This window comes from Anolis sagrei, chromosome 9 (assembly GCF_037176765.1).
Source record: "Anolis sagrei isolate rAnoSag1 chromosome 9, rAnoSag1.mat, whole genome shotgun sequence".
NCBI lineage: Eukaryota > Metazoa > Chordata > Lepidosauria > Squamata > Dactyloidae > Anolis > Anolis sagrei.
The window spans coordinates 18,911,473-18,934,926 of record NC_090029.1 but is presented as its reverse complement, the minus strand read 5'-3'; the positions used below and the strand labels follow the sequence as shown (position 1 = coordinate 18,934,926).

General features: G+C 41.4%; 1 protein-coding gene across 1 annotated transcript in view; it reads left to right on the top strand.

Annotated features, from left to right (window-relative positions):
• DPP8 (dipeptidyl peptidase 8) overlaps positions 1-21,703 on the top strand; it is a 36,224-nt gene extending 14,521 nt beyond the window's left edge. Inside the window, exons 6-20 of the mRNA XM_060755609.2 lie at positions 314-424; positions 625-753; positions 2,231-2,292; positions 3,955-4,055; positions 5,103-5,280; positions 5,671-5,830; positions 7,518-7,597; positions 10,542-10,694; positions 12,591-12,726; positions 14,171-14,316; positions 16,148-16,294; positions 16,761-16,913; positions 18,935-19,077; positions 19,545-19,656; positions 21,342-21,703. Coding sequence (XP_060611592.2) covers positions 314-424; positions 625-753; positions 2,231-2,292; positions 3,955-4,055; positions 5,103-5,280; positions 5,671-5,830; positions 7,518-7,597; positions 10,542-10,694; positions 12,591-12,726; positions 14,171-14,316; positions 16,148-16,294; positions 16,761-16,913; positions 18,935-19,077; positions 19,545-19,656; positions 21,342-21,467 — 1,937 coding nt within the window. The 3' untranslated portion in view covers positions 21,468-21,703. The remainder of the gene's footprint in view (positions 1-313; positions 425-624; positions 754-2,230; positions 2,293-3,954; positions 4,056-5,102; positions 5,281-5,670; positions 5,831-7,517; positions 7,598-10,541; positions 10,695-12,590; positions 12,727-14,170; positions 14,317-16,147; positions 16,295-16,760; positions 16,914-18,934; positions 19,078-19,544; positions 19,657-21,341) is intronic.
• The last annotated feature ends 1,751 nt before the right edge of the window (positions 21,704-23,454 follow it).

Here is a 23,454-nt window from a genome sequence, read left to right as displayed (position 1 = left end):
TATGGTGTTGTAAATGAGTTAAATTACCCTCCCCGCATAAAGTGATACCTAAATTTCCTACGTGACACATGCAACTGTCTTTCGGGTTGCATAGGTCAACTGTAAGCTTGACTATTAATGGTTGGGAGCTTACTCTGACCCAAGCTGGCTTCAAACTCATGACCTCTCAGTCAGTAGTGATTTAATGCAGCTGGCTACTAACTAGCTGCACCACATCCTGGTCTCTAGATGTTGTGATCCGCGTGAAAGCTGAGGAAAGAATTGTCTAAGAGAAATATATAATATCTATGTCCTGCTTGCATTTTCCATATAGAGTTTGCCAACATTGAAGAAGACCCAAAATCTGCTGGAGTGGCGACGTTTGTGCTTCAAGAGGAGTTTGATCGATACACGGCTTACTGGTGGTGCCCCAAGGCAGAGCCGAGTGAGTACGCGCCCCAAAACACCCCTCTGGACACTTTTATTTATTTGAAAACCACGCTAAAACAACAACAAAGTGACACCCCTCGATGTCCGTGTTCATGATGTTAGAGTATGGTGTAGTACAGGCCAAGTATCCGGACATTCGGTTGCATTGCTATATGGATTTCTGATTCAGTGAAACGGGTTCTGCTTTCTTCGCAGCTTCTGACGGAGGCAAAATCCTTAGAATATTGTATGAAGAGAACGATGAGTCAGAGGTGGAGATTATCCATGTTACGTCCCCGATGTTGGAGACGCGGAGGACAGATTCCTTCCGTTACCCCAAAACAGGTGAGATCGGATACTGTGGCATTGAAGCCCAAAAAATAGAGACGGTGGTTTGATTCTGGTGGATGTTAATATGTAATAATCATAATAAGAACAATATTTTTCTATATATATTGTCTGTGTGTCTTAACTTGAGTCAAGAGGAGGGGTTAGCAAATAATAATAACACACACACATATATATATATATCACACAAACACACAATGCATCTGAACTTGAGCCAGGAGGCGAGGTTGGCTAATAATAATAATAAAAAATGTAAACTCTGCAAGGGAGCAGACAAAATGATGGATCACATACTCAACTGCTGCAAGAAGATTGCGCAGACAGACTACAAGCAGAGGTACAACACAGTTGCTCAGATGATCCATTGGATCTTGTGCCACTAATACAATCTGAATTGATGGGATCACAAGCCTGAAACAGTTACAGAAAATGAACATGTCAAACTGCTCTGGGACTTCCGAATTTAGACTGACAGAGTTTTGGAGCACAATACTCCTGACCTCACAATTGTGTTAAAAAACAAAGTATGGATTGTCGATGTTGCAATCCCAGGTGACAGCAGGATTGACAAGAAGCAACTGGAAAAGCTGACATGATAAGAGGATTTAAAGATTGAACTGCAAAGGCTCTGGCTCAAGCCAGTCAAGGTGGTCCCAGTGTTGAACGGCACACTGGGTGCAGTGCCTAAAGACCTTGGCCTGCACTTAAACACAATCGGCACTGACAAAATTATCACCTGTCAGCTGCAAAAGGCTACCCTACTGGGATGTGCACGCATTATTCGCTGATACATCACACAGTCCTAGACACTTGGGAAGTGTCCAACATGTGATCGAATACAAAAGCCAGCACAGTGATCTTGTTTGCTATGTATTAATCTTGTTGTGTATCAAATAATAATAATAATAATAATAATAAATATTAAATATATTTTAATGGTTTTTCATGTTATTTAGGCATCTTAACTTGAACCAGAAGAAGAAGTTAGCTAATAATAACAACGGTAGCAGCAATAATATATATTTTATTTGTTAACTGCATCTTCTCGTAGGTGAAGTTAGACTTCATAAATAAAACATAAAACCATTGAAATACTATAGTAAAACACAAAACAAAATTTTTTACTTACCAATCCAGTTTACATTTAAAATTCACCAATATTGCCATTGTCTTTCTGAGTCAGTGTTAGGAAGTAATGAAGATATGGATCTATGTTTCAAGCAATAACGAGAATTGACTATTATTCCTGGCATGAAATAAATTATTATTGATTTATATCTTGCCTTTCTCCAGATATTGGACTCGAGCCTTTTAACAACGCGTTAAAATTATACAAATTAAAAACAATAAAATATTCAGAATAGAAATGTAAATTTGTTATATTTGTTCGGTGTTAATAAATTAGCTTTGCTGTCAGTTAAAAAAAAGAGAGAAGTTGCTTGTATCAATAAATGGTTGCTCTCTTCCATTATAGGCACCGCAAATCCCAAAGTAACTTTCAAGTTGTCTGAAATAATGATTGATGCCGATGGAAAGGTAAGTCCAAAGTTTGGTTTTGTTCCTTAAACCAGTCTGACTTAGTAGGCATTTTGTGAGGACTCAGAATATTGTAAGGAAATGAAGGAGAGTTTGAGCCTCATTATGCTGTTTCATTATAGTCTGAAACAGCATAATGAGTGTCCGACCAATTTGTGTAGCTTGCTGTCAACCTTTGCAGCCCGAAAGACAATTGCATCGGTTAAGTAGGAAATTTAGGTACCACCTACGTGGGGAAGCTAATTTAACTAATTTACGATGCCATAAAAATCTCGAGCAAAGCCTGCAAAGAATGAGGAAGTACTTCATCAGTGTCACAAATGGATGGTGAAGCGTCAGCTCCCCTGGTGGCCAGAATACCCTCATAGAAAGTTAAATTGCCTCTGTGTCTGTCTATATATGTTGTGTGTCTATGGCATTGAATGTTTGCCGTGTATATGTACATTGTAATACGCCCTGAGTCCCGCGGGTTGAGAAGGGTGTAATGTAAATACTGCAGATAGATAAATAAATAAATAAATAAATTCTAGAAGCATTCTTTCCTGAAGTTTCACCCACATCTATGGCAGGCATCCTCAGAAGTTGTGAGGTCTGTTGGAAACTAGGCAAGTGAGGTTTATATATCTGTGGAATGTCCAGAGTGGGAGAAAGAACTCTTGCCTGTTTGAACATAGAAGATGCCTGCCAGAGATGTGGGCAAAATATCAGGAAAGAATGCTTCTGGAACACGGCCAGACAGCCCAGAAAACTCACAGCAACCCAGTGATTCTGGCCATGAAAGCCTTCGACAACACATTGAACAGCCCTGTTTCTGCATTTTTTTAAAAAAAACTGCAGAGGCATTGGGGGCTAATTTTCCCTTCCTCCCTCTCCGAAGTCAAAGCAGTTTAAAAACTACAAAATTGAGGTCTCTGAAGCTCCAATCTTCTCTCCTCCCTCCTTCCTCAGAGGCCTTAAGGCAGTTTACAAAACTTGGAATGGTGTTTTTTTTTTTTTTTTGAGAAAAGAGGAAGGAAAGAAGATCTGTGTTCCAGAGACCTCTATTTTGGATTTATTTTCTTCCCGAACTGCCTTATGGCCTCAGAGGAAGAAGGGAGGAGCGAAGAATTGAGCTTCAAAGACTTCCATTTTGTAGGTTTTAAACTGCCTTAAGGCTTTCGGGGAAGGAAGGAAGGAAGGGATGGAAAAAACCGAATCCAATGGGAGGTGCGACTATTATGCGAGGAAAACAAAAATACATTTTTGGCACCCCAAAAATGGGTGTGTGATTGTTATATGCAGTGGAGACTGCTCTGCAATGAAATACGATCAGCAGTAAGGATGTGGTATAATTTTTACCTCTTTAAGCCTCATTTTTATTTGTCAGATCGGTATATTCAAATGTCACGAGTTGTAGTTGTTCACTCAAGAATTGTGTCCAAAAATAGGATTAACAAGCAAGATCATTGCACAAAATGCACGTGTTAGGGAAGTAGATAATGGGTATGTGTTTTAATCTCCATGCTTAAAAATTGCAGACTTATTGGGATGGAGCAAACTTGGGGATCGAATTCAGCCACCTTCTCTATAGGATTCCCTAAAGTGGTGGTGAATGAAATGTATTAATTTTAGGGAAAGAGTTTTCTTCTTTTCGATCTACATTCTTCCTTTTCTCTCTGGCAGATTTCTGACGTCGTCGATAAAGAACTCGTCCAGCCCTTTGAGATCCTGTTCGATGGAGTGGAATATATTGCAAGAGCAGGATGGACGCGGGAGGGAAAATAGTGCGTATCTTCCTTTGTTATTTCCCAGCAGTTCTGGGTTTGAATCAGACCCTTCCAAACCCACCTTGGTCCTTGGACAGACGGATAGATAGATAGATAGATAGATAGATAGATAGATAGATGCATTCATGGATGGATAGATAGATAGATGCATTGATGGATAGATGGATGCATGGAAGAATGAACATATAAATACATGAATGGAGGGATGGATGGATGGATAGATAGATAGATAGATAGATAGATAGATAGATAGATAGATGCATTCATGGATAGATAGATGCATGGATGGACAGATAGATGGATGCATGGATAGATAGATAGATGGATGCATGCATGCATGCATTCATGGATAGATAGATGCATGAATGGATGGATGGATGGATGGATGGACAGATAGATGGATAGATAGATAGAGGGATGCATGCATGCATGCATTCATGGATAGATGGATGGATAGAAGATAGATAGATAGATAGATAGATAGATAGATGCATGCATGCATGGATGAATGGATGGATGCATGGATGGATGCATACATGGATAGATAGACAGCTGTATCAATGCATAGATGATAGATAGATGCATGGATGGATAGATAGATAAATGGATGAATTGATGGATAGATGCATGAATTCATAGATTGATAGATTGACAGATGGATTGATGGATGAATGGTGCTTTGACCATATTGATATCTGTTGGGGTTCAGTCCCAGAACTCCCTGTGTACGCCAAAATCTGTTGAGGCTCATATTCTAGTATATACAGTGGCATAGTGAAATGCCGTCCCTTACATTAGATGGCAAAAGAGTTGAAAGAGACTCCCAAGGGCTGTTCAGAACAAACCCCCTTCTGTCAGGCAGGAACAGCATAACCAAAGCCCTCCTGACAGTTGGCCATCCAGCCTCTGCTGAAAATCCCCTGGAGGAGGAGCTTCCACCAAGATTTACTGTGCAGTTGAATACATGGATGCAGGATCCATGGTTTTGGGAAGCTGACTGTAATAATAAATATATTGTTTTCCCTTCCCTTCCCTTCCCTTTAGTGCTTGGGCCCTTTTGCTCGACCGTTGCCAAACCCGTCTCCAGATCGTGCTTCTCCCTCCGGCTTTGTTCATCCCAGTGGAAGATGATGCCATGGAGAGGCAGAAGCTCATCGATGCCGTCCCTGACACTGTGACGCCGTTGATTATTTACGAGGAAACGACCGACATCTGGATAAACGTACGCAGTTTAGCCCATTGCGCTGCCGCCTGGCTATTGACCGAATCCTAGAGTTGGAAGGAACCCTGTCTCTCTCTCTCTAGAGGCATCTTGCCTCCCTCCATGCTCACAGAAGAAGAGCAAAGGGACGGCTCAGAGGCTGAGCACGAAGTCGGACACGTGAATGAAGGTTTAAAAGGAATGCAGAGATAAGCAGGCCAAGAGGGAAAAGGAGAACGGGCTTTTCCCTGGCCGTTAACACATCAGCCTATCTGTTTCCTTGATGAGGATTATAAACTTGAGCAGGATGTGGTTGACTTCCAACAGGTCAAATGGGGGATCAGAGAAGCAAAAGAGAGAGAGATGGGTTTCGTTGGGTGGTTTCAGCCAATTTTGCTCTTTGTCCCGCAGATCCATGACATCTTCCACATCTTCCCACAAACCCATGAAGACTTAATCGAGTTCCTCATCGCCTCCGAATGCAGGACAGGCTTCCGGCACCTTTTCCGCGTCACCGCCATCTTGAAAGAAAGCCGATACAAGCGCTCGCTTGGCGGGCTCCCATCTCCAAGTAAACGGCACCAGCATGTTTTGTTTCTTACGAAACCGTGGGTTGCAATAGGAACGTGGCACAAAAGCCCCTGAGTCTTATGGTATTGTTCGCTCATGGCCAAAGCACATCAATGACATCCAACAGCAGGCCATTAAAATGCCCTTGATTTCAAAATGTTGCCGTTACGTACCAATAATAATAATAACAACAACAACACTTTATTTATATTCTGCCCTTCTCACCCGGAAGAGGTCTCAGGGCAGATCACAGTACACATACACAGCAAACACTCAATGCCATTTTGTATAGACAGTACAGAGACAGATAGAACAGAAGGAGGTGTGTTGTTTTGACTCAATGTCCAGCTTTTTTTTTTTTTTTTTTTGTCGTGGCTGGAATGATTTGAGAAACTGCAAGTCGCTTCTGGTGTGAGAGAATTGGCCGTCTGCAAGGATGTTGCCCAGGGGACATCTGGATGTTTTGATGTTTTATCATCCTTGTGGGAGGCTTCTCTCATGTCCCCGCATGAGGAGCTGGAGCTGATAGAGGGAGCTCATCCGCGCTCTCCCCAGATTTGAACCTGCGACCTGTCGGTCTTTAGTCCTGCTGGCATAGGGGTTTAACCCACTGCACCACCGGGGGCTCCAGCTTTTTTGGTGTCATGGAAGGTTGGGCTCAAATCCAGCCATAGGGGGTGCTGTCGCTTCATCCTCTGTGACGAAGAGCCATCAGGACTTCCTCCTTCCTTTTGGTCACCCAGCATTTTCCGATCTTGTTTCTTTATGACGTTGTTAAAACACTTTTAGTGGTACCTAAAGCTCTTTTCGAACTTTTCAAACTTTTCGAACTTTTCGAACAGCTAAAACTCTTTTCGAACTGTTTACTTAGGTAAACAGTAAGCTTGGCTGACAGCAGGCAGCTCACGCCAACCCAAGGCTTTGAACTTGCCACCTTTTGGTTGATAGATCTTATAATTGCTGGTGATTTACTAGCTGTGCTAAACCCACGGAGTATGGAGTATCCCTTATCCAAAATGCTCGGAACCAGAAGTGGTTTTGATTTTGGAATTGCATATTTTTTTGGACATGGGACCCAAACCCTAAATCATCACCTTTCTGTGTCCTGTACACTTTTACATGAAGGTTGTTTTATCAGGTTTGTTTATGACGAACCATTCAGAAGCCAAAGTATGACTATCAGAAGCCAAAGTATGACTATCTCAAGGCCCACATATGAACAATTTTGGGATGTTTCAGAATTCCAGATACGGGATCATGGAGTATAAATAATAATAATAATAATAATAATAATAATAATAATCTTTATTTATACCCGCCACCATCTCCCCAAAGGGGACTCGGGGTGGCTAACATGAGGCCAAGCCCAAAATTATAGTACAGCAAAATAAAATACAAGAAGCAAAAATACCATCAAAATAAATACATGAAATAACAAAATAAAATAAACAGTTTTAAAATAACATGTACTAGGAATAAATTGATAAAATTGATAAAAACCTGGATGAGATATGTAGAATGTATTTCTGAGGGAGAATGGATAAATAATAGGATAAATAATAATAATAATAATAATAATAGTCCCTTCAAAAATGAAAATGGTAGGTGGCTATATAGAATCACAACTGTTTGATATGTCTATCTATCTATCTATCTATCTATCTATCTCTGTCTCTCTATTTTTGCAGGTGATTTCCTGTGTCCCATTAAAGACGAACTTCCAATTACTTCTGGGGAGTGGGAAGTCCTTGGAAGGCATGGTTCCAATGTAAGCCCTTTGGTTTTGCCTTTTTGACATGCATTTGGAAAAAGAAAATAATAGTTTCAGTGGTGTGTTCTGCATAAAGTTCCTGTAGGTTTGGGGGATTCTCAGGTTTGCAGAAAGTAACTTTCCCAAGTTCTGTGTGATAGACAATTCAGATGCTGTGTAGTATCCTAGATTTCATAAGAGTGACCTGATACAGTAGACTCAAATCAAGTCTCCTGGTAAGCTTTGCATTTCCGAATGCCCCGTACAAGTTTAGAAATCGTTGCTATTATTTCCTACCGAGTCATTTTGGCCACGGATGAGAGACCTGCATTGAACCCAACCGCCTTTGTAATACGGTCGTGTAACGTAAGAACTAGGACAGTAGATAAAAGGGGCTTAACAGGTAAAGAAGGACAATAAAGAGCTGTCTGATGTGTTAGCTCACAGCCTTTCTGCATTTTAAGTTGGACGTCAGACAAGAGTGTTGTGTACAGTTACTTTACGGACTACAATTTCCACAATCTCATAGACAACAAGAATAACAACACTATGTAACATGATTGTTTGTTCCTGGGTTATAAATGTCATTTCCTAATTGGTTCTATTATAAAAACTTGGGAAAAGTTTATTAAACTGCATAAACTTTGTTGTGATGGACATCCTGCAGCACATTTTGCTCTAGTGTTCCAATGACTATCTCATAAGAGTCTCAACCAATTCAACACAGTTTGCAGCAGCCACATAAACAAAGCTTATGGGATATAACAACTACTTTCAAAGTAAGGATGTCGTAACCCAGAGTAGGAGCACCTCTACTGCACCAGCTTGGTAATTTATTGTAGAATATATGTAGGCAAAGCAGTAAAAAAAAAAGTAAAACAGTAAAAGCCAAAAATTCCAGATAATCTATAAACCAGGTCCATTAGTACATAGAAATCCATGAAGCAAGGCACTTGAAATCATGAAGCAAAACAGCAGGCAAAAACTTACACTTGGCAACAACTTGATACATGAAACATAGAGCACTTGAATTAGCGACATTGACTCGACTGAGACACTAGTCTCCCATGAATCGTTATAAACTCTTTCCAAAGGCTGATACTGACAAGAAAGAACTTTTTCCTCACTTTCCCACTAGATAACAGTTTGTTATCTTTCTTTTGTTGTAAATGGGCAGAACGCTCTAGATTCTGAAAGTTCTGCCTCTGTTTAGTACAACTTTGCTTTCTGTCCAAGGTTTCACTATCCTCTCCCTCTGCACCTGGCAAAGCAATCTCAGCATCATTTTCAGGCTATACGGTTCCGGCCCAACTTACCAACTTATCTGTCCAAATGCATCTCCCCTTATGAACCATTGAGAACTCTAAGATCGTCTGGGGAGGCCCTGCTCTTGGTTTTGCCTTCGTCACAAGTATGTCTGGCAGAGACGAGAGGCAGGGCCTTCTCAGCGGTGGCCCCTCGGCTATGGAACGCCCTCCCTAGGGAAATCAGATCAGCTCCTTCCTTCTTTTTCGGAGACAAGTTAAAACATGGTTGTTTGAGCAAGCGTTTACAAATGCAGAGTAACTGATATAGGAAATCGAATGACTTGACGATAGAATTGGACAATGCTTTGATAATAAGGAGATGCTAATAATGTTGTTTTTATTGCTTTTGTTGTTTATTGCTTTTATATTGTTTTAATGTTTTAAGCTCTACTATGATATTATGTGTACTGATTTGTTGTAAACCGCCTTGAGTCGCTGACTGGCTGAGAAAGGCGGTATACAAATACAATATATAAATAAAATAAATAAATAAATATTGCTCTGAGAAAAGCCGTGAAAGGTCTTTCCCAGGAATGTGACCTTGCTCAGGCCTCTCTTCTGAACTTATTTATTTATTTACTTTGCTTCTATACCGCAGTTCTTAGCCCGGAGGCGACTCACCGCGGTTCACAACACACAAAAAACAGCAAAATTTCAGTACACCAATATAAAACAGTTAACGACCTAATCTAATATACAGTTAATACACAAGTGCTATAATAACCATTCACTAGCATCTCATCACTAAAAACAAGATCCAGATTCGTCATCCGTTGTTCCATTCCTATGTCGTCACCAATCATTGCACTAATTATTTGAACGCCTGCACAAATAACCAGGTCTTTGCGGAATACCATTAGAGATGGCGCTAATCTAATGTCTGTAGGAAGGGCGTTCCACAGCCGGGGAGCCACCACCGAGAAGGCCCTATCTCTCGTCCCCGCCAGCCATGCTTGTGAAGTGGCGGGATCGAGAGCAGGGCCTCCCTGGAAGATCTCAAAAGTCCTGGTGGGTTCATAGGCCGAGATGCGGTCGGATAGGTAGCTTGGGCCGGAACCGTTTAGGGCTTTAAAGGTCAACGCCAGCACTTTGAATCGAGCCCGGTAGCAAATTGGTAGCCAGTGGAGTTGGCGCAACAGGGGGGTTGTATGCTCCCTGCGCTCCGCTCCTGTTAGAATCATGGCTGCCGAGCGTTGGACTAGTTGAAGCTTCCGAGCCATCTTCAAAGACAACCCCACGTAGAGAGCGTTGCAGTAGTCTAGGCGGGATGTAACCAGAGCGTGGACTACCATGGCCAAGTCAACTTAACTCCGGCCTGGGCAAATCCGTATCCTCAAGAATATCATCCCCATTCCCACTATGCACATCAACATAAACATTCCCAACATCAGCATCAACATGAGTATCATTCCCATCATGCACATCAGACAAAATTGCAGACCGAACAGGCTGACATACAACAAAGAACTGCTCAATTAAACAGGAAATAATACTTTCAACCCAGGAACAAAAAACATGTTACATAGTGTTATATTCACCAACGAATTAACTTCTTTCTTTGGCCGTTGGCTGAGAACGAAGTCAGTCGATGACAGTCGCAAATGGTAATAAACCCAGGTCATTTCTGTCTCTTTTATGTGTGTGTTTCCTATCAGATCCGGGTGGATGAAGCTAAAAAACTGGTATATTTTGAAGGTACGAAGGATACGCCATTGGAGCATCACTTGTACGTTGTCAACTATGAAAACCCCGGAGAAATCAAGCGGCTGACCGAACGTGGCTTTTCGCACGCCTGTTGTGTTAGCCAGGTACCTTCCCCGCTTCGTTGTGGCTTTGTCTTGGGCGCTTTTGGAAAAGCCAAGGGATATCATGTGCTGAGGACTAGTGTTTGATTTACGGATTGTACAATTATAGTATTTGGCATGTGCAATGGATAAAAAAAATGTTTCAAAAGTCATTATAAAATTAGGGAGCTCTGGCATTTCGTTTCTTTTTTTCCAAATATATATATTTTATTTGGGGTAGGGGAAGGGAAAAAGAGAAAATTATTTTATATATACATGTAAAGTGGTGAAACAATATAATCAAGAGAAAAACAAGAAATTGAGAAAAGCAAGATAATAAAAAAAAGTCCCAACAACCAGAACATACTAGCATAAATTAAAAAAAAATATTGAAAATAAAATAAAAAGCGGTGACTTCCATCTAATCTTTTAGATTGCAGTCTTATTCATTGCTGATCTTTCTATAAGAAAGTATTTGCCTTTGGCATAAATTAAGTCCATTTTTCTAATATTTCTATTTGGTAAAGTTTCTATGGTACTTTTTTATTTTTTTTATTTTTTTTCATATTCCTCAAACTGTGATCAATTCGTCTGTCTGATCAGGTTTCCCGAGTTCTTTTTTTTTTTAATAAAAAAGTTAATTTGTCCATATCTTTTATTTTCCTTATTTTATTTGTCCATTGATCTATATTTGGTATTTCCTTCTGTTTCCAGTATATAATAATAATAATAATAATAATAATAATAATAATAATAATAGGTAAAGGTAGTCCCCTGACATGAAGTCCAGTCATTTCTGACTCTGGGGTGTGGTGCTCATCTCCATTTCTAAGCCGAAGAGCCAGCGTTGTCCGTAGACACCTCCAAGGTCATGTGGCCAGCATGACTGCATGGAGCGCCATTACCTTCCCACTGGAGCGGTACCTATTGATCTACTCACATTTGCATGTTTTCGAACTGCTAGGTTGCCAGAAGCTAGGGCTGACAGCGGAAGCTCATGCCGCTCCCCGGAATCGAACCTGCGACCTTTCGATCAACAAGCTCAGCAGCTCAGTGCTTTAACCCACTGCGCCACCGGGGGCTCCCAATAATAATACTTTATTTATACCCCGCCACCATCTCCCCAAGGGACTCGGAGCGGCTTACATGAGGCCAAGCCCAAACAACACATCAATAAAACAAAAAGCAATAAACAAAAACAATAAGTACAATACAAGTAATATAAATCACATGTAAACAGTAAACAATGACATACAAGGATTTTAAAACCTATGGCATATACAATCCTGGCGGCTGTCGTTAGATACACAAATAAAATGTTCTCATTTGAATGTAATATTAAGTCTGGGTCAGTTATTCCCAGAAGGTAATATTCTAGCTTTTTAGGGATTTTTTTTCATGAGGATCTGTTGGCACTCTTCATGTATTACTTTTCAATATTTTTGGGATTCTTTACAAGTCCACCATATATGGTAGAAACTGCCGTCGTGGTCCTTACATTTCCAGCATTTCGTTTCTAAGGAGGGTTTGGTTCCTTTAGAGCAGGCACGAGCAAACGTCACCCCTCCAGGTGTTTTGGACTCCAACTCCCACCATTCCTAACAGCCTCGGGCCCTTTCCTTTCCCCCCTCAGCCGCTTAAGCGGCTGAGGGGGGAAAGGAAGGGGCCCGAGGCTGTTAGGAATGGTGGGAGTTGGAGTCCAAAACTGTAATATTGTAGGATCTATATAGCAATATTAAATTACCACTCACAAGCCGGTTTTGCTTTGAAATGGATATATTGCTTGTATCTCTGAAATTGACTCCTGACAAAAACACTCGGAGGACCAAAGTTTTCCCATGCCTACTCTAAAGGGAAATGATCATGTAAGACCACCTCTCGTTGCAAGATATTTCATGGTTCCGTATCCTTTTCCTCCAGAGCTGTGACATGTTCATTTCCAAATTCAGCAACCAAAAGAACCCGCACCAAGTGTCCATCTACAAACTGACCGGCCTTGATGATGACGTCCCACACAAGTCGAAAGAGTTCTGGGCCACGATTTTGGATTCCGCAGGTACTTCATGCTTTGGAAAGAGGTCCAATAGCATCCGATCCAACCATCGCCCACGAAACGATTTACTGTGTGAATGACGTTAACACGTACAAGGGGGAAAAAGTCTTCTATGGTTATGCCTCATAAGATAGGGGCATTTATAGGATGCTCCACTTTTGGATGTGAAAACTTGGACTGTTAAAAAAACAACTGTTTTAAAACCAGTAAAAACCATTTTCAAACCTGCCTGAATGAATACCTTGTACACCACTTGGACTCAATCCTGTGGAGTCCTGGGAGTTGTACTTTTAGAGAGTCTATAGGCAAAGAACATGATGGCAAACCGGGACTGTGGCGCAGCTGGCTGGGAGTCAGCTGCATTAAGATCACTACTGACCGAAAGGTCATGAGTTCGAAGCCAGCCAGGTCGGAGTGAGTTTCCGACCAAAATTGTGTAGCTTGTTGTCGACCTTTGCAGCCCGAATGACAGTTGCATCTGTTAAGTAGGAAATTTAGGTACCACTTATGAGGGGAGGCTAATTTAACTGATTTATGAGGCCATAAAAATATCCAGGAAGTATGCAAAGAATGAGGAAGTACTTCATCAGTGTCAGAAACGTACGATGAAGAGACAGCTCCCCTAGTGGCCAGAAGCTGGAAAGTTAAATAGCCTCTGAGTGTCTGTATATATATGTTGTTTGCCTATGGCATTGAATGTTTGCCATGTATATGTACATTGTAATCCGCCCTGAGTCCCCTGTGGGGTGAGAAGGGCGGAATATAAATACTGTAAATAAATAAACTGCGTTAATATGACAGTGTAGATTCACCCCTCATCCCTTGGCAGCTTTTAAGACCAAGCCAGAAGGGTGTTGTGAAGTGTTCTTCTGTCTTTTGATTCCATTTTTATTAATCATTTCCAAATATATTCTTTTCCAGAGGGTATGGTAGGGAAAAGGGAATGAGTAGGGTACTCATGTTAAGTAAAGATAAAGGTTTCCCCTGACATTAAGTCCAGTCGTGTCTGATTCTGGGGGTTGGTACTCATTTCCATTTCTAAGCCGATGAGCTGGTGTTGTCCATAGACACCTCCAAGGTCATGAGGCCAGCATGACTGCATGGAGCACTGTTACCTTCCTCCAGAAGCAGTACCTATTGAAATGCTCACATTTGCATGTTTTTGTGCTGCTAGGTTGACAGAAGCTAGAGCTAACAGCGGGAGCTCACCCTGCTCCCTGGATTCAAACCACCAACCTTTTGGTTAGCAAGTTCAGCAGCTCAGCGGTTTAACCTGCTGTGCCACTGGGTGCCTTACTCATGTTAGTGGTAGTAAATTAAATCGTAACAGATATCTACTAAATCAATAAAGTTTTTAGTATCGTTAGTCACTTTCCATCTCGTTTTAGGTAGAGATATAAAGAATAATAATAATAACAATAGATAACAACTGCTTTTCTTCTTGTAGGTCCCCTCCCAGATTACATTCCCCCTGAAATCTTCTCCTTCGAGAGCTCTTCAGGATTCGAGTTGTATGGCATGATGTATAAGCCCCACAATCTCCAACCTGGGAAGAAATACCCAACGGTGCTGTTCATATATGGAGGGCCTCAGGTGAGGGTTACTTCTCTACCATTGCCATCTTGGGAATTGGTTGAGGATAATTTCCAGTGAGGAAATTATATTTAGAAGTGAGTGACACAGTGTTTGTTCCTGGGTTAGAAATATCATTTCCTTATTGGTTCTATCATCAAAATGTGGGGAAAGTTAATTAAACTGCCAAAATATTGTTTTTGCGAGAGGGACATCCTGCTATATTATTATAATATTTATTTATAACCCGCATTATTATTATTATTATTATTATTGTTATTATTATTATTATTATTACCACACTTTATCTCCCCCGAAGAGGAATCATAATAATACAATAATAATAACACACTTTGTTTATATTCCTCGAGGGGACTCCCTGAGAGGACTCAGAACAGATTATTTATTTATTATTATTTATTTACAGTATTTATATTCCGCCCTTCTCACCCCGCAGGGGACTCAGGGCGGATTACAGTGTACATATACAAGGCAAACATTCAATGCCATAGACATACAACATACCTAAACAGACACACAGAGGCCATTTAACATTCCAGCTTCATTTTGTTTTTAAGTATTTTTTTGCACTACAAATAAGATATGTGCAATGTGCATGGGAATCCATGTTTTTTTCAAATTATAACCCGGCCCTCCAACAGTTTGAGGGACTGTGACCTGGCCCTCTGTATAAAAAGTTTGAGGACCCTTGTTCTATAGTTTCTCAGTGAATATCTTATCATTGAGTCTCAACCAATTCAACCTCGTTTGTGACTGCTACAAAAAAGTTTCTGGAGTAGGACAGCCACTTTCAAAGTAACGACTGCACCATTAAACAGGAAAGAACACTTTCAAACCAAGAACAGAATTTTTTTCAAATTTTGTTACCTAGTTTAATCTGTATCATATGGTGGTGTAGATCCAGCCACATATGAATAAACTCATCCATACCAAGTCAGAATCCATGCGTGATGTACATTTGCATTTAGAATTATGCACAATGACTAGTGATCGTCTGGATCACATATCCAAAAATACCCAATGTTTATGGATTGCAGTCCCAATTTATTCCATTTCACTTTTTCCGATGTACAGTGTTCCCTCGCTACTTCACGGTTAGCTTATTGCGGACTTGCTGTTTCGCAGGGAGCAGCGAGGGAACACGGTATAACTGTTCCCCATTCTTTCCTCGCCAGGCTGGGCACCCGAGGCCTCCGAAGCAGGGGACAGTGGAGGCCGCGAGAAGGAGGAGGCCACTGCCGAGCAGGTGGAGCATTCCTACCCCACCTCAGAGGCCTCTTGGGTGCCCAGCCTGGTGAGGAAGGGGCCTCCAAGGCAGGGAGCAGTGGAAGCGGTGAGGAGGAGGAGGCTGCCGCCAAAGAGATCCTCGGCGGCAAGGTCCTCCTCCTCACTGCCTCCTCTGCTCCCCGCTCCTTCCTTGCCAGGCTGGGCACCAGGCTTGGGTGCTCAGCCTGGCGAGGAAGGGGCCTCCGAGACAAGGAGCAGTGGAGGTGGCGAGGAGGAGGAGGCCGCCGCCCAAGAGGGCCTTGGGGGTGGCATCCTCCTCCTTTCTGCCTCTGCTGCTCCCCACTCCTTCCTCGCCAGGCAAGGAAGGGGCCTCCGAGGCGGGGAGCAGTAGAGGTGGCGAGGAGGAGGCCGTCACGAAGTAGGGACACTCTGCCCACTCGAGTGAGTGGAGCGTCCCTACTTCACGGATTTTCACTTATCACGGGTAGTCCTGAAACGAAACACCCGCAATAAGTGAGGGATCACTGTAAACGTTTTTATGTTTGTCACGTGCTTGCTTTTGAAAAGCACTTGCAATGGGAAGTTTTTCCTAATGCTCTTCTAGGTGCAGCTGGTGAACAACCGCTTCAAAGGGGTGAAGTACTTCCGCCTGAACACCCTTGCCTCCTTGGGGTACGTTGTCGTGGTCATTGATAACCGGGGCTCCTGCCACCGCGGATTGAAGTTTGAAGGTGCCTTTAAGCATAAGATGGTAAGGCCCCCATATGCGTGGATAGGGACTTGGCTTGGCTTTCGAACTCGTAGAAAACATTGGTGGGTGAACCAGGATGCTGGCAATAGCAGTGTCATGAATACTTTTTAAACAGTTTCTTGTTTTTGAAACAGTGTGAGATAACTGTTTGATAACAGGACAAGAAGGTGAGGAACTCCTCTCCATTGTGATCTTTCAGCATAAGCTGGATGGACATCTTTCAGGAGTGCTTTAGTCTTCAATATTGAGAAGCAGCAGAGACTAGGACACAATGGAACAATGGGTTCAAATTGCAGGAAAGGAGATTTTACTTAAACATTAGGAAGAACTTCCTGATAATAACAGTTGTTCGACAGTGGAATACGTGTGTTGGAGTTTCCATCTCTGGAGGGCCATCTGTCTGGAGGGTTTTGCTTGTCATATAATTGGTCCTCTTTTTCCGAACACAGTGTTATTCTTTCTCCAGGGACAGATCGAAATCAGTGACCAAGTGGAGGGATTGCAGTATTTGGCCTCCCGATACGAATTCATCGACTTGGATCGGGTCGGCATTCACGGCTGGTCTTACGGCGGGTACCTCTCTCTCATGGCTTTGCTCCAGCGACCGGAGATCTTCAAGGTATGCATATCTAAAATTCGTGGCTCTGCTTGGAGCTTTTCCAAATACATATCTGTATCTGCATTTCCGTTTGCATGTTTATGGACATGTCTTTAAAATTTGCAAAACTTTGAAAAAGGATTTTTGTACCACACTTGCTAGAATCCACCCAAGCTGGTCAATCCTCTCCAGGGCAATGGATCTGTTTCAGGCTTTAATCCCAAGATGCTAGAGCTTGACTCTAGAGAGATTCAGGTAGTGGTCTTAAAGTACAGACTAAAATAGCCAATAATAATAATAATAATAATAATAATAATAATAATAACTACAACAACAAATGAAGAAGGAGACAGAAGGCCTGATTCTTGCAGCCCAGGAGCAAGCCATCAGAACAAATGCCATTAAGGCCAGGATCGAAAAATCAGCTGATGACCCAAAATGCAGACTGTCAAGGAAGTTGATGAAACCATGGACCATATCCTCAGCTGTTGCAAGAAAATGGCACAGACAGACTACAAACAGAGGCACAACTCTGTGGCCCAAATGATTCACTGGAACTTATGTCACAAGGACCACCTGCCAACAGTAAAGAATTGGTGGGATCATAAACCTGCAAAGGTAGTGGAAAATGAACATGCATAAATACTGTGGGACTTTTTAATCCAGACTGACAAAGTTTTGGAACACAATACGCCAGACATTGCGATTGTAGAAAAGAAAAAAGTTTGGATTATTGATGTCGCCATACCAGGTGACAGTCGCATTGAGGGAAAACAACAGGAAAAACTCAGCCGCTATCAAGACCTCAAAATCGAACTGCAAAGGCTCTGGCATAAACCAGTACAGGTGGTCCCAGTGGTCATTGGCGCACTGGGTGCCATGCCAAAAGATCTCAGCCGGCATTTGGAAACAATAAACATAGAAAAAATCACAATCAGTCAGTTGCAAAAGGCCACCTGACTTGGATATGCGTTAGTGTTCGATTTGTGATTTTGTGATACGAAATCCAGCATATATATATATATATACACACACACACACACACACACACACACACACATATACATATATATATCATTTGCCGTGACATACTGTGTTTTGTTATGCACCAGGAGTATGTGCCACAATTGCTGTTGGTTAAGACTCCCTTATCTGAAATGCTTGAGACTAGAAATGTTTTTGGTTTTGGATCTTTTTTTATTACTACTACTACTACTATTTCATTTCGGAATACCTGTCTTTGCATATAAGTCCATGATGAGATATCTTGGAGGAGATAAAGCCTAAGTCTGAACATGAAACTAATTGATGTTATACACATAACCTGAGGGTAATATACCATATTGGCTCTTGCCAAATGCCCCATTGAATCTAATGTGCACTTCCATGTTTAAAACTCTGGAAAAAGGATTTTCTGCCAAATGTCATGCACATCAACACAAAATACGCTCTTTGTCATCTTTTTTTTAAAAACACTGTTGCAATATTTTTTGTGCTTCAAAAAAACTTATATTCAGTATTTTTTGGCAATATTTTTGTGCTTCAAAGTTTGAATTCAGTATTTCTTGCAATATTTTTAGAAAATATTTTGTGCTTCAGACACAGCTGGAGTTCAGCATTTTTGCAATATTTTTGTGCTATCTTGTGCTACAAACAGAGCTTGAGTTCAGTATATTTTGTATTATATTTTGCAATATTTTTGTGCATCAAAATTTGAATTCAGTATTTTTTGCAATATTTTTAGAAAATATTTTGTGCTTCAAACACAGCTGGAGTTCAGCATTTTTGCAATATTTTTGTGCTATCTTGTGCTACAAACAGAGCTTGAGTTCAGTATATTTTGTAATAAATTTTACAATATTTTTGTGCTTGAAACAAAACTTGAGCTCCCCCGGAAACAAAGCTGCTTGCCACTCCTTCAGGTGACGCTTTGAGAAAGTTTCCTAACGCCAGATTAGGGATGCTCCAACCTGTATGCGGATGAAGGAAACATTCACCATATAGCCTCAATGGAGAACCTTTAGAGCCTCGTATTTTTGCAGGTTGCTGTTGCTGGGGCTCCGGTGACACTATGGCTCTTCTATGACACCGGATACACCGAGAGATACATGGGGCACCCGGATAGCAATGAACAGGGCTACTACCTTGGCTCCGTCGCTATGCAAGCCGACAAGTTCCCTTCGGAGTAAGTGCTTTCCCACCGTTTGTTTATTCCCTTTTTCCACCCACTGGATGAAATCCCAAACCTAATGCTGCCTTTCCTGCCTCATTAAGGGCTTAAATGATGGTGCGATAGCTTTTAAAATAAAAATTCTGGAGTAATCTACTTTCCGAGTCTTATTAAAGTATTAACCGCCTGGAGATATATTTTGTATTCTACTGCTTGGAGATACAAAACAGGCAGACCTCCCCTGGGCTAAGATAATGGGGTAATTAAGGCCCTGCGTTAATGAAAGGCCACCCAAGTGGATGGGAAGGGATCGCTAATATCCTGTCTTGTTCCCAAAAGGAAGGAAAGGTTGGGTTTTATATTTTGGAGCAACAAACATGGATTGCATTGCTAAGGGGAAAAGCAGTTGCATTCCTCGCTGTCCAAACTTGACGTTTACACTGTCAAATTAACACCGTTTTTTATGATGCGTCTTCCTTCAGGCCCAACCGGTTGTTGCTGCTTCATGGTTTCCTGGATGAAAACGTCCACTTTGCACACACTAGTATCTTGCTGAGTTTCCTGGTCAGGGCTGGGAAGCCTTACGATTTGCAGGTAAGAAGGCATTTACATCTGTTGCTGATGCAGATTCCGGTTGAATGTTAGAGTTTTTGGCAATAATTATCTGGAGAGTTGGACATCTACAGTTCTTTTTCTCCCTTTCAGTCCCTCCCTCTCTTTCTTTCTGTCTTTTTTTCTTTCCTTGTTCCCTTTCCTTCCCTCTCTTTTTCCTTCCAGCCTTCCTGCCTTCCTGCCTTCCTTCCTTCCTTCCTTCCTTCCTTCCTTCCTTCCTTCCTTCCTTCCTTCCTTCCTTCCTTGCTTGCTATCTATCTTCCCTCCCTTTCTTTCTTTCTTTCTTTCTTTCTTTCTTTCTTTCTTTCTTTCTTTCTTTCTTCCTCTTTTTCCTTCCAGCCTTCCTTCCTTCCTTCCTTCCTTCCTTCCTTCCTTCCTTCCTTCCTAGGTATCTAGCTATCTATCTTCCCTCCCTCCCTCCCTCCCTCCCTCCCTCCCTCCCTCCCTCCCTCTCTTTCTTTCTTTCTTTCTTTCTTTCTTTCTTTCTTTCTTTCCTTCCTTACTCCCTTTCCTTCCCTCTCTTTTTCCTTCCAGCCAGCCAGCCAGCCAGCCAGCCAGCCTGCCTGCCTGCCTGCCTGCCTGCCTGCCTGCCTGCCTGCCTGCCTGCCTGCCTGCCTTCCTTCCTTCCTTCCTTCCTTCCTTCCTTCCTTCCTTCCATCCATCCATCCATCCATCCATCCATCCATCCATCCATCCATCCATCCATCTATCTTCTCTCCCTCCCTCTCTCTTTCTTTCTTTCATCACTCCCTTTCCTTTCCTCTCTTTTTCCTTCCAGCCTGCCTGCCAGCCAGCCAGCCATCCATCCATCCATCCATCCATCCATTCATCCATCCATCCATCTTCCCTCCCTCCCTCCCTCCCTCCCTCCCTTTCTTTCTTTCTTTCTTTCTTTCTTCCTCCCTCCCTTTCCTTTCCTCTCTTTTTCCTTCCAGCCTGCCTGCCTGCCTGCCTGCCATCCATCCATCCATCCATCCATCCATCCATCCATCCATCCATCCATCCATCCATCTATCTATCTATCTATCTATCTATCTATCTATCTATCTATCTATCTATCTTCTCTCCCTCCCTCTTTCTTTCTTTCCTCACTCCCTTTCCTTTCCTTTCCTTTCCTTTCTTTTTCCTTCCTTCCTTCCTGCCTGCCTGCCTATCTATCTATCTATCTATCTATCTATCTATCTATCTATCTATCTATCTTCTCTCCCTTTCTTTCTTTCTTTCTTTCTTTCTTTCTTTCTTTCTTTCTCCCCACTCCCCTTTCCCTCTCCTTTGCTTCCTTCCTTCCCTACCCCTCCCTTTCATTTTCCTTTATTTATTTCTCTCCACCTCCTCCTTACTTCTCTTTTTCCTTCCTTTTTTCCTCCCTCCCTATTTTTCTTTTTCTTCTTCTTCTATCCCTTTTTTCTCCCTAACCCTTTCCCCCCTCTCTTTTTCCTTCCTTCCTTCCTTCCCTCCCTCCCTCCCTCCCTCCCTCCCTCCCTCCCTCCTTCCTTCCTTCCTTCCTTCCTTCCTTCCTTCCTTCCTTCCTTCCTTCTCGGGCACAAGGGGCAGCCCCCTCACATGTTGTGCAGGCTTGTTAAAAAAATGAATTAAACATAAATGCATTGTATGTCTGACACTTAATGGATGCCCATTTATTTTCTCTCTTTTCCTTCTTCTGAAAGATTTACCCGCAAGAAAGGCACAGCATCCGGGTTCCAGAATCGGGCGAGCACTATGAGCTGCACCTGCTGTATTACCTGCAGGAGAACCTGGGCTCACGGGTGGCAGCCCTGAAGGCCGTGCCCTGAAGACCCAAAAGACCCCCGAAGGAGGCACATTGCATTTCAGAAGGAAGCCAAGGCCGGGATCCGCCAATGGAAGAGCGACCCTCCGGTGCTTTGTTTTGGACCGCCTTGCTCTCCGACTGTTGGTTTTATTTTTTAAGAATCCACCTGGTGCCATACAAGGAGGAGGCTGCTGTACAAAGGAAGGGGAAAAGAGAAAAAGAATAATTTTAAATGTAAATATTAAAAGGTAAAAAGTCTGTGCTACCTGGTGGCATGGTTGTATTTTTCCCAAACTTGGTTGTCTTCTCGATGGGCAAGATCCCGACTTGCTTTGGCATATTGCGAATTAATAATAACAGTATAAAAATAATATAAGAAAAAGAACAACAACAATAATATCAGGAAAATAATAAGACAATGTATTGTCGAAGGCTTTCATGGCTGGAATCACTAGGTTCTTGTGGGTTTTTTCGGGCTGTAGAGCCATGTTCTAGAGGCATTTCTCCTGACGTTTCGCCTGCATCTATGGCAAGCATCCTCAGAGGTTGTGAGGTCCTCACAACTTCTGAGGATGCTTGCCATAGATGCAGGCGAAACGTCAGGAGAGAATGCCTCTAGAACATGGCTCTATAGCCCGAAAAAACCCACAAGAACCTAATAATAAGACAATATCAACAACAACAATACTATAAGACAAATAGTAGTAATAATAATATAAAAATATAAGAAAAAGAAGGCAATAACAACAATAATATAAAACAAATAGTAATAATATAAAATAATATAAAAATAAGAATAGTATCAGAAAAATAATAAGACAATAAAAATAAGAATATAACACACATACTAATATAATATAAGAAAAATAACAATAATATCAAAATAATAGGACAATAACAATATTATAAGACAAATAGTAATATTTATATAAAATAATATAAGAAAAAATATCAAAAAATAATAAGACGATAACAAAAACAATAAGACAAATAGTAGTAGTAATAATAATAAATTAAGAAAAAATGACAATAATATCAGAAATATAGTAAGACAATAACAACAACAATGATACAAGACAAATTGTAATAATAATAAGAAAAAAATATCAGAAAAATAATAATTTCAGAAAATAATAAGACAATAACAATAATATAAAAAATAGTAATAATAATATAAAAATATAAGAAAAATAACAATAATATCAGATAAATATTAACAACAATAATGTAAGTAATAATAATAATAATAATAATAATAATTTTATTTCTTACCTGCCTCTCCTTGCAACTCAAGGCAGGCAAGAAATGCTTGCATGGAGCGCTGTTACCTTCTCAGAGAAGCGGTACCTATTGATCTATTCACATTTGCATGTTTTCGAACAGCTAGGTTGGCAGAAGCTGGGGCTAACAGCGGGAGCTCACCCCGTTCCCTGGATTCAAACTGCCAGCCTTTCAGTCAGCAAGTTCAGCAGCTCAGTGGTTTAATCCACTGTACCACTGGGGCCTCCAAGAAAAACAGTAATAAGATAATAATAATAATAATAATAATAATAATATACGAGAAGGGCGGTATACAAATACAGTAAATAAATAAATAAAATGACGGTAATGATGTAAGAAAAATAGTAGTAATAATAAGATAATGATAATAATATAAGAAAACAACTATGATTGGTATGATTGTTATTAATAATTATCTGCCTCTCTTTATGACGTGAGGTAGGGCACAACGCGGCTCAAATACGTCACCAACATAAAATGTATTCAATGAAAAGTCTGGTTGGACGGGATGATCCTTTGGGAGTGTCTCTTCCGAATGGAGAAATCTATGCGGCTTGAATTGGTTCATTAGTTTGCATTTCCGGAAAAGAAAAGGAAGGATACACCTTGTACCTGGACATGCTTTTCCAGGCCGTTCTGCACCAGAAAGCTGGCCGTGTCAGGTTTCTGAACATAAAGTCCTGGCGTTTTAAAACATCTGTTCTATCACAACCCAACTGCGTTTTAGA